Genomic DNA, 12,435 nt, shown 5'->3' with positions numbered 1-12,435 from the left:
ACAGTAACCCATTATATGTGTCATACATAGTGTATTGTGTGTCATAATTCCATCATATACAGGATCAGTGATCACAGTAACCCATTATATGTGTCATACATAGTGTATTGTGTGTCATAATTCCAGCATATACAGCACCAGTGATCACAGTAACCATTATATGTCATACATAGTGTATTGTGTGTCATAATTCCAGCATATACAGCACCAGTGATCACAGTAACCCATTATATGTGTCATACATAGTGTATTGTGTGTCATAATTCCAGCATATACAGCACCAGTGATCACAGTAACCCATTATATGTGTCATACATAGTGTATTGTGTGTCATAATTCCAGCATATACAGGACCAGTGATCACAGTAACCCATTATATGTGTCATATATAGTGTATTGTGTGTCATAATTCCATCATATACAGGACCAGCGATCACAGTAACCCATTATATGTGTCATACATAGTGTATTGTGTGTCATAATTCCAGCATATACAGGACCAGTGATCACAGTAACCCATTATATGTGTCATACATAGTGTATTGTGTGTAATAATTCCAGCATATACAGGACCAGTGATCACAGTAACCCATTATATGTGTCATACATATAGGGGTATTCAATATGGGTGTTTTTTGCGTTAATATCACACTTTTCACCGTTTTTGCGTTAATATCACTGATTTTACTTTTACACCGTATTCAATATCAAAGACTTATCGCATTTTTGAAAAGTTAAAAAACGGGGATAAGTTTTCACCATTGAATAGGTGTCGAAAAAAAGTGCAGAATTGGGGTTTAGGGGTGCAGGCTTAAAAAAAAATAGCCTGCACCCTTCAGAATGACCCCTTGAAACGATCTGTGTCAAAAAAAATAAAAATAAATCGGGACACCCCAAAAAAAGAACTTTGAATTTGGGGGCCAAAAAAAAAAAAATGTTGGGGAACAAAGTTAAAAAATAGCGAACTTGACTCAGGGGGGGTCCCCAAGTATGCCCCAGGTGTTTTTTTCATTGCAGCTCCTTGCGCAAGTGGGTTTTTCACGATTTTTTCAAGTATGTTTAGCAACTTTAAAATATGCTGACCCCCATTTTCAAGTACCCCAAATTTGCTGGGCATAGTTATTTTCCCCCCAAAAAAATTCTAAATGCTCTTCTGCACCACTTTCTTCAAAGTCGCATTTATGCACTTGCCGCGGCTATTAGAAACCTCGACTTCCTTCAGGAGTTAAAAATGAGGGTACCCATAGTGATCCCCCATGTCTACACATCATTAGGGGGGTCCCTAGAATATTTCCCGAAAATTTACGTTTTTGTTAAAACGGGAGTCACACCACGTGGGAACTGTCAGTTGCCGGAGCCAATCAGCGGGCGCTCTACAGTCAGCGCTGCCGCTGATTGGCTGACGGGACTGCAATGCCCCGTGAGGTGCCGGCAGCGGCCATTCGGGAGCTATGTGTATGTGTGACAACACACATACACATAGCTAGCAGCGTGGATCGGGTAAAAGCGTTTATTTTTTTTTAAATCCCATGGACTACTACGGAGACCAGCGCTGGATGTAGGTGAGTATGAAATCTTTCTTGCAGGGCCAGCTACCATGGATCTCTACTTGTACAAGGGGACAGAAACTTCTGGTAAAGGTAAGTATGTGTGAATGGGTAGGTGTATGTAATAAACTTATACCGGGCACGGTGTGTGTGTTTTGTCTTTTTTTAACTATTTATTTTACAGTGAAATTACAGGTGCCACATGTCTGCTGGCACTTGTAGTTCCACAAGTGCAAAATGGCAGGCATGCTGGCACTTGTAGTTCCACTGTAAAGTACAATAGTCTTACATTATTTGGCCCCCCTATTACCCCCATACCCACCGCTCCAGGGGTATGGGGATGAGCCCCAGGCTTCAGCGTAAGCCTGTGGTGCTCGGGAGAGGGGGGACCCTTTTTTGGGGGGTCCCCGACTCCCCCGAGATCACCAGCTTGTGCTGACCGACTTGGGGTGTAATGCTTTGGACCTAGAGCCCCGGTGATTGGGTCTCCGGGCTGTGGCATTGCACCCCGGTCGGTTGGGTCTGGTGCTGGTCTTAAATATAGGGGGTACCCCACGTCGTTTTTGCCCCCTATATTTAAAACCAGCACTAGTCCCTGTAGCCTGGTGTTGGTTTCTAAAATACGGTGGAACCCTACACATTTTGTTCCCCGTATTTTTAGAAACCACCACTGGCTGGCAAGCCTGGGGCTGGTTTGGCTATTGGGGGGGGACCTTATGTAATTTTTTTTCTAAATTTTTACAGGTTACAAAAGTGGGAATTTTCGGGAAATATTCTAGGGACCCCCCAAATGATGTCTAGATATGGGGGATCACTATGGGTACCCCCATTTTTAACTACTGAAGGAAGTCGGGGTTTCTAATAGCCGCGGCAGGAAAAAACACCTGGCAAAGCTATTTAAAAACACGATTTTCTTTTGCTGGCAAAAACGGGGTTACCCATAGTGATCCCCCATGTCTGGACATCATTAGGGGGGTCCCAGGTATATTTCCCGAAAATTCCCGTTTTTTTCCTTAAATGAGGTCAAGGGGCATTTTTAATAAAACAGGGATAATTTTTCAAATCACTATAGCAAGTGAAAAAAAATGCAGAATAGGGGTTTGGGGGTGTAGGCTTACAAAAATAGCCTGAAGTTTTGGGAATGTCCCCTTAAAAGGAAATGTTACAAAAAAAATGTCCACAAAAAAATCGGGACACCATTAAAAAAAAAAAAAAAAATTTGGGGGGGTTAAAAAAAAAAAAAATTATGTAAAAAAATTACCAAACTAACGAAATTATTTCTGGTGGGGTCCCCAAGTATGGGGCAGGTGTTTTATTCATTGCGCAAAGTAGCGGCAGGTGCACAAATGCAGAATTTTTTAAAACTTACTTTAGGGACATCAAAATATGCTAGTACCCATTTTCATGTACCCCAAATTTGATGGGACCACTTAAAAAAACGAAAAAAATAACCTAAGTGCTCTTCTGCAACACTTCTTCAATGTCGGGAAAAAAACACCTGCTGTGGCTATTTAAATCCCCGACTTTCATTTAAAGGCTACAACAGGGGTACCCATAGTGATCTCCCATGTTTTTACAACTTTAGGGGGGTTTACAAACTTTTTATGGAAAAAATCGTAACTTTACGCAAATCCAACTTCGGAGGTTCCCGTTTTCGATAATTTTATATTGAATACGGGGATAAGCGGGAGCGCGCACCAGACTTAACGCAGAAAAAAAACTCCGATATGAAACGTTAACTTCGGCAGTGAAGTTAACGTTTCATATTGAATACCCCTCATAGTGTATTGTGTGTCATAATTCCAGCATATACAGGACCAGCGATCACAGTAACCCATTATATGTGTCATACATAGTGTATTGTGTGTCATAATTCCAGCATATACAGGACCAGTGATCACAGTAACCCATTATATGTGTCATACATAGTGTATTGTGTGTCATAATTCCAGCATATACAGGACCAGCGATCACAGTAACCCATTATATGTGTCATACATAGTGTATTGTGTGTCATAATTCCAGCATATACTGGACCAGTGATCACAGTAACCCATTATATGTGTCATACATAGTGTATTGTGTGTCATAATTCCATCATATACAGGACCAGTGATCACAGTAACCCATTATATGTGTCATACATAGTGTATTGTGTGTCATAATTCCATCATATACAGGACCAGTGATCACAGTAACCCATTATATGTGTCATACATATTGTATTGTGTGTCATAATTCCAGCATATACAGGACCAGCGATCACAGTAACCCATTATATGTGTCATACATAGTGTATTGTGTGTCATAATTCCAGCATATACAGGACCAGCAATCACAGTAACCCATTATATGTGTCATACATAGTGTATTGTGTGTCATAATTCCAGCATATACAGGACCAGTGATCACAGTAACCCATTATATGTGTCATACATAGTGTATTGTGTGTCATAATTCCAGCATATACAGGACCAGTGATCACAGTAACCCATTATATGTGTCATACATAGTGTATTGTGTGTCATAATTCCAGCATATACAGGACCAGTGATCACAGTAACCCATTATATGTGTCATACATAGTGTATTGTGTGTCATAATTCCAGCATATACAGGACCAGCGATCACAGTAACCCATTATATGTGTCATACATAGTGTATTGTGTGTCATATATCCAGCATATACAGGACCAGTGATCACAGTAACCCATTATATGTGTCATACATAGTGTATTGTGTGTCATAATTCCAGTATATACAGGACCAGTGATCACAGTAACCCATTATATGTGTCATATATAGTGTATTGTGTGTCATAATTCCATCATATACAGGACCAGCGATCACAGTAAGCCATTATATGTGTCATACATAGTGTATTGTGTCATAATTCCAGTATATACAGGACCAGTGATCACAGTAACCCATTATATGTGTCATACATAGTGTATTGTGTGTCATAATTCCAGTATATACAGGACCAGTGATCACAGTAACCCATTATATGTGTCATACATAGTGTATTGTGTGTCATAATTCCAGCATATAGAGGACCAGTGATCACAGTAACCCATTATATGTGTCATACATAGTGTATTGTGTGTCATAATTCCAGTATGTACAGGACCAGTGATCACAGTAACCATTATATGTGTCATACATAGTGTATTGTGTGTCATAATTCCAGCATATACAGGACCAGTGATCACAGTAACCCATTATATGTGTCATACATAGTGTATTGTGTCATAATTCCAGTATATACAGGACCAGTGATCACAGTAACCCATTATATGTGTCATACATAGTGTATTGTGTGTCATAATTCCAGTATATACAGGACCAGTGATCACAGTAACCCATTATATGTGTCCTACATAGTGTATTGTGTGTCATAATTCCAGCATATACAGGACCAGTGATCACAGTAACCCATTATATGTGTCATACATAGTGTATTGTGTGTCATAATTCCAGCATATACAGGACCAGCGATCACAGTAACCCATTATATGTGTCATACATAGTGTATTGTGTGTCATAATTCCAGCATATACAGGACCAGTGATCACAGTAAGCCATTATATGTGTCATACATAGTGTATTGTGTGTCATAATTCCAGCATATACAGGACCAGCGATCACAGTAACCCATTATATGTGTCATACATAGTGTATTGTGTGTCATAATTCCAGTATATACAGGACCAGTGATCACAGTAACCCATTATATGTGTCATACATAGTGTATTGTGTCATAATTCCAGCATATACAGGACCAGTGATCACAGTGAGCCATTATATGTGTCATACATAGTGTATTATGTGTCATAATTCCATCATATACAGGACCAGTGATCACAGTAACCCATTATATGTGTCATACATAGTGTATTGTGTGTCATAATTCCAGCATATACAGGACCAGCGATCACAGTAACCCATTATATGTGTCATACATAGTGTATTGTGTGTCATAATTCCAGCATATACAGGACCAGTGATCACAGTAAGCCATTATATGTGTCATACATAGTGTATTGTGTGTCATAATTCCAGCATATACAGGACCAGTGATCACAGTAAGCCATTATATGTGTCATACATAGTGTATTGTGTGTCATAATTCCAGCATATACAGGACCAGCGATCACAGTAACCCATTATATGTGTCATACATAGTGTATTGTGTGTCATAATTCCAGCATATACAGGACCAGTGATCACAGTAACCCATTATATGTGTCATACATAGTGTAGTGTGTGTCATAATTCCATCATATACAGGACCAGTGATCACAATAAGCCATTATATGTGGCAGTAGGTGCATCCTGTCTGAGCAGAATGTATTTATGTTAGATGTAGGCACCATTCCAGGGCATTAAAGCAAGTCCGGGAGTCTGGGGGAGCAGCAGAGGAACCTAGCACTGCCCTGGTCATATATATACATATTGGTCTCCTTATGTACTGGATAGTGTATTATTATACAGTAATAATAACTAACCCTATTGATGGTCTATAGCAGTGCACCCCTAACAGTGCATGTTTTCCACATCTCCTAGTTGGCGCAGAGGTATATTTATTACTGGCTGATACATTTTAAAAGATCCACAGATGGTGCTAATCATTTCATTTGTGATACTGAGAAGAACATGCAGCACTAGTAACATTGTATTATATTACTATTTCTATTGTGGTCATGATGTGTGCTGGGGAGGGGGGTTTCCAGGCAGACGGAACCCCCCCCTGCGTTTGCCTATGGTAGCAGCGGGTTAGGATGAGAGCTGAAAGGCTTTGGTAAAGAAATGGGTCTTAAGAGCCCATATGACATATTGGAGACACCTCTGTACAATATGGGGGAGATTTGGGCTTTAGATCCCCCATCTGTGGAACAATTTATTTTTGTGTACGGTTTCAGTTATTGTCTGGTGATCACCAGACATTAACTACTAAGGGGGCACGTAATTTGAATAAGGAAACTCCCCCCCTTCGACAGGTGCCCCCATGTGTGTGTGAGCCAGTCAGGACCCCCCCATCTACGGAACACAATTGTTACCCCAGCGCTGGGCGATATTGTCTGATGATCAGCTGCTAAGGGGACACATAATTTGAAAGAGGGGACTCTCTACTTCCAAATATTAATACCCACTTGTTTACAGCTGTGATTATAAAGGAGTGAAAGGACATGTACCCCCCCCCCCCCCCCCATATATAGGGAATACATACTTTTGAGGGGACTCTCTACTTCCAAATATTAATACCCACTTGTTTACAGCTGTGATTATAAAGGAGTGAAAGGACATGTAACCCCCCCCCCCCCCCCATATATAGGGAATACATACTTTTTCCATAGCATGGGGTAACATCAAAAATAAGTCCCCTTTTATTATTTGTAGCCAGGTTGGAGGAGGGCTTCCTCCATGCCTGGACTACATTGTTTGTCTTCGAGGGGTTAATGTAAGGTGCTCAGTGTGATCAGCAGACAGTAACGATTAATTAATTTCAGATTTCCATCCCATCCCTTCTAATTTCCCACTTGGAGCCCTGTGTGTAACAGTCACATTTAATCCCTGTCTGTTTGTTTGAGAACCAATATAAGACTTTACAAGAGCAGCTTTAAAGAACCCCAAATTTAAGTGGACAACTTGAAGACCGCAACCAATCAGTTACAAGCTAGCATTTATCGAGTACATTCTATAAAATGATAGGTAGAAGCTCATTGGTTACAACGGCAACTGCTCCACTGTTTAAAACACTTGATACATCTCCCCCATAGTGCCCGAAGTGTTCACTAATGAGTTAAAGAATATAAAAAGAAATGGTCACATACCTTCCATACGCGCGTCATGCATGCGGGTGCTCGTTGCCATCTTTTCTGTAATAATATAAAAACAATCCCGGTGAGACGCCCTCTTCTCTCTATCAGTATGGGACTCACAGGTGTCACACATTCTCTAACGTGATCTAAAGGTCACACGAGGAGGCTGAGAACAGAACCACATTACACGGTGCCAGACGGCGGAGGAGTCAGTGACAAATCCTCACACAGAAAACGGGGGTCTCTGATAAATACAGCTATTCTAAGGCAAAGTCATTTTTAGTTAAAAAAAAAAATAATCGAAAAATTGGTTAAAATATTTCGACGATTGTAATGTATATTTACAAAACCCTAAATAAATGCTAAAACATAGTAGTTAAAATTGTGGATCACAAATTATTACTGCATATAGAGTATTATTAATCTCAATCTGCAAATACAGATGTGCCCACACACGTCTATCCTTCGTGCGATACAGGTCACGCCACACGTAACGCGGGAGCTCAGGGTGGCTCGGTAGCGCTGAGCCCCTTCTCATGCGTCTGTTTACCGTCAAATGAGTCTTATCCACACAGCGATGTGACTAGATTATGCTAAGTAAAATGATATGCAGCATGCCTACAGTATGTTCTGTGTGTCTCTGCCGATGTATCTGCATGTGAAATGCTACGTTACAGTATTACAGCTGCTGACACTAACGTAGCATTCCCCATGCAGATACACCCGCACACAGAACATAGGCATGCTGCATATCATTTTACTCAACATAAGCTGCTTTTGCCATTTGCACCCTTGTGCGAATAAGACGCATTTCACGGTAAAAAGACGCACAAAAATACGCTCCGTGTTACAGGGTCACGACACAGCATGGCGCGACTAGAAGGGCTGTTTAACGCGCAAAGAGGCGAGATGTATGTGGACCCATCTGTAACTATAGCTAAATAACAATAAGAGTCACTGAATTAGAAATAAAAAGTGAATAAATTTATTCTGATGAAGTTTGTTACTACAGGTGGAGTCTCCCATATACAAATATTGCGAAATACGGAATATTTTTAGCATGACTGAGATAGTGAAACTTTATTTACAGGCACAAAATTTTAAATATTGTATAAAATTACCTTCAGGCTGTGTGTATAAACAAATGCATTACGTGCTTAGATATGGGTCATATTCCCAAGATATCTCATTATGGTATGCACATATTTCAAACTACGGAATATTCTGATATCCAAAATACCCCTGGTCCCAAGCATTTTGGATATGGGAGACTCAACCTGTATATATACCTGTATGTTCAGATTCTGGTTAATGATTATTATGATCATTTATTTATATGGCGCCACAAGTGTTCCGCAGCGCCTTACATAGTACATAAACAAATAAGTAACCAGTGACTTACAATACAATACAGGACATGGATAAACATTGCTATATTAGCCACCTTAACGCCCACATAAGCAGCCAAGTGTTAGTTCCCCTAGTGGGGAGTAAGAGATAAATTAAATTACAGTAGGGAGAAGCACAAGAGGGTAGAGGGCCCTGCTCGAAAGAGCTTACATTCTTTAAGGGAGGGGCAGACAAACAGGAGTGACACAGATGGGGTAGGCGGGGAGGAAGGAAGATTTAGCAGCAGGTTAGGATGAGAGCTGGAAGGCTATGATGAAGTAGTGGGTCTTAAGAGCTCGTTTGAAAGATTGTAGAGAGGTGGAGAGTCTGACAGGGAGAGGGAGAGAGTTCCAGAGGTGGGGAGCAGCACGGGCAAAGTCTTGGATGCGGGAGTGGGAGGAAGTAATCAGTTGGCATGAGAGGCGATTAAGGTATTAAGTGAACGAAGAGGGCGGACAGAAGAGTGAAGGGAGAGGAGATCAGAGATGTAAATGGGAGAAGAATGAGTGAGTGATATGATGGAATCAATTTTAGATGTAAAGTAGGTAGCAAAGTCAGTGGCAGAGAGCAATGAGGGGAGACGAGGAGGGGGTGGGCAGAGGAGGGAGTTGAAGGTGGAAAAGAGGCGCTGGGGATGTGAGGACTGGGAGGAGATGAGAGATTCTTGAAATATGACTGTTTAGAGAGGGAAAGGGCAGCACTGTAGGATGACAGCATGAATTTGAAATGGAGAAAATCTGCCTGAGAGCGTGATCTTCTCCACTGTCGCTCGGCGGTTCGTGAACATTTTTGCAGGTATCTGGTGCATTTGGAATGCCAGGGTTGAGGTGTGGATATTCGGGGGTGAGTAGTGATCGCCGGAGCAACAGAGTCCAGAGCAGAAGGGAGGGAGGCGTTGTATAGGGAATCAGCTTGTTCAGCGCAGGAGAAAGAGAGTATAGGGGCTAGAAGTGAGTCAAGTAGGGAAGAAAAGAAAGCAGTGTCGATAGCTTCAATGTTACGCTTAGTGATGATGGCTTTAGGAGGTAGAGGAGGGTGAAGGTGAGAGGGATAGGTTAAAAGAGAGAAGGTGATGGTCAGAGAGGGGGAATGGGGAATTGGAGTAGGCAGAAATATCACAACGGTGAGTGAATACCAGATCAAGCAAATGCCCACTCGCATGGGAGGGTGAGGAGGTCCATTGGGAGAGTCCAGATGAAGAAGTGAGGGTGAGTAGTTTGGAGGTAGCGGATCCTGTGCGGATATCAATAAGACTATTGAAGTCACCTAGGATAATAGAGGGAAGGTCTGAGGAGAGAAAGTGAGTGAGCCAGGAAGCAAAGTTGTCAAGGAACTTGGAGGGAGGGCCGGGGGGACTGTAGATGACAGCTACTCTGAGGTGTACTGGTTGGGTCAATGCTACATTGAGGTAATGATACAGGTAATATACATCCCAGCTGGTTTTTGTCACAGGTAGAGAATATTGATTTAAGCCCAGCTATCTATTAATCTACCTCTTCTTTAATCCATCCCTGACATGCTATTCCGATATATTCATAATGCTTTAGCTTTCCAGCAATCCCATAGTGGAGAAAGTAACTGAAATTATTTATGTATCTGTTTGTGGTTTGATAATCACATACACTAAATCAAAAGCTGGGTACACACTTGGCCGAAGTGTCGACCGTTCGGCCGACCTACAGATGTAGCCATCTACATTGTTGCTGCAATGAGTTTGCACGGGCACACGCATTGCGCAATAGCACAGCTCTCGCCAGGTTGCGACGCGCGGACGGCATTCTCCCTATTGAAGTCTATGGCGTGCGGGCACACTAGCGGGATATATGAGTGAAAAAAAGAGGGGAATGAAGGTAGCGCTAGTATCTATAGATCCTATTGGTTATCGCCTTTAGAGGAAAGAAAGTAGGGGCTCACTCTCCCTGATTAGTTATAGAAATAAAAGAAATCCTCTGGCGCCTCCTATAGGTACTATACACGTTCAAATAAAAATAGTGAAACAATATAATAAATAATATAGGTTTAATCAATCAATTGGATGAATAAAAGCTAGCTAGTGCTAATATAAAGGCTCACTGACTTACAACATGTAACGAATAACAGAACAAAATAAAACACAAAGATATAGTAAAAATATGGGATTCAGACACATTATATATGTGTATTACTCTGATCCCCTTTTGGGATCAATATTATCCAGAATGTCTTCTTTGGTGGGGAATTATCCTTAATATGAAAAAGTTCAAATATGTGATGTCAATTCCAAAGAATGAAATCCAAGCAAGGGGCGATCAGCTGAAAAGTTTGCTGGCAAACTAATGGGTACCTGATACACTGCAGTTATACACACAGGTCCCCCTCCACTGTCATCAACGCGTTTCGCCTGTCATTAGGCTTCCTCAGGATGGTGGGATAGATGTGTGTGGCTACATCTGTATCTATTGATTGGTAAGTACATACAAACTTTCCAATTGAGAAAAAAGGAGAGTAGAGGTGCACTATAAAACCATTAATAAGTTATGAGCTTACCCACCAACGTCAAGGTAACCTCTTCGGGTAAGTCCCTAACATTACAGGGGTTCATGTCTGGGGCATGGGGAATCCCCAAAGCAGCCCAGTCAAACCACCCTAGGGCACCAAAAAAATGACAAATAGCAGAAGTGTTAAGTGAACGTGGCTGCCTAGTGTTAGGTAAGTAAGTGAACGTGGCTGCCTAGTGTTAGGTAAGTGAACGTGGCTGCCTAGTGTTAGATAAGTAAGTGAACGTGGCTGCCTAGTGTTAGATAAGTAAGTGAACGTGGCTGCCTAGTGTTAGATAAGTAAGTGAACGTGGCTGCCTAGTGTTAGATAAGTAAGTGAACGTGGCTGCCTAGTGTTAGGTAAGTAAGTGAACGTGGCTGCCTAGTGTTAGGTAAGTAAGTGAACGTGGCTGCCTAGTGTTAGATAAGCAAGTGAACGTGGCTGCCTAGTGTTAGGTAAGTAAGTGAACGTGGCTGCCAAGTGTTAGGTAAGTGAACGTGGCTGCCAAGTGTTAGGTAAGTGAACGTGGCTGCCTAGTGTTAGGTAAGTGAACGTGGCTGCCTAGTGTTAGGTAAGTAAGTGAACGTGGCTGCCTAGTGTTAGGTAAGTAAGTGAACGTGGCTGCCTAGTGTTAGATAAGTGAACGTGGCTGCCTAGTGTTAGATAAGTAAGTGAACGTAGCTGCCTAGTGAGTGAACGTAGCTGCCTAGTGTTAGGTAAGTAAGTGAACGTGGCTGCCTAGTGTTAGATAAGTAAGTGAACGTGGCTGCCTAGTGTTAGATAAGTAAGTGAACGTGGCTGCCTAGTGTTAGATAAGTAAGTGAACGTGGCTGCCTAGTGTTAGAAAAGTGAAACATAAATTTGTGAAAATGTGACAAATAAAAAACAGTGATATAAAGTGTTAAAATAAGTGTTAAGTGGTGATGACCCAAAGAAGTCCAGCCAGAGCAGTTCAAGGGGCCCTACGCCCAGAGCTCGCCCTAGGCACAGACAAGCTAAGCAAATGCCTAGGGGCATCCAAGCCCGCCTAGAGCCGGTGGAGGTTTGTTGCAGCCACGGCGGGATACCTGCTGCTGGCTGGGCAGAGACTCTGGCAGCTGCTACTTCACAGCGTCCACGATCAGTGCTCAGCTGTCAGCTCCGATCGGAACTGGCAGCGG

The 12,435-nt window shown here is 41.9% G+C and overlaps 1 protein-coding gene across 1 annotated transcript in view; it reads right to left on the bottom strand.

Moving 5' to 3' along the window:
* The window catches only part of LOC148481353 (von Willebrand factor A domain-containing protein 5A-like), a gene marked incomplete at its 5' end in the record, with an annotated part of 59,473 nt that overhangs the window by 16,028 nt on the left and 31,010 nt on the right, over positions 1-12,435 (bottom strand). Inside the window, one exon of the mRNA XM_088453629.1 lies at positions 7,382-7,426. Within this exon, the coding sequence (XP_088309755.1) occupies positions 7,382-7,426 (45 nt within the window). The remainder of the gene's footprint in view (positions 1-7,381; positions 7,427-12,435) is intronic.

Source organism: Taudactylus pleione, unplaced genomic scaffold (genome assembly GCF_031769625.1).
Source record: "Taudactylus pleione unplaced genomic scaffold, aTauple2 ptg000584l, whole genome shotgun sequence".
Classification (NCBI taxonomy): domain Eukaryota; kingdom Metazoa; phylum Chordata; class Amphibia; order Anura; family Myobatrachidae; genus Taudactylus; species Taudactylus pleione.
This window is presented reverse-complemented; position numbering and strand designations above follow the sequence as displayed.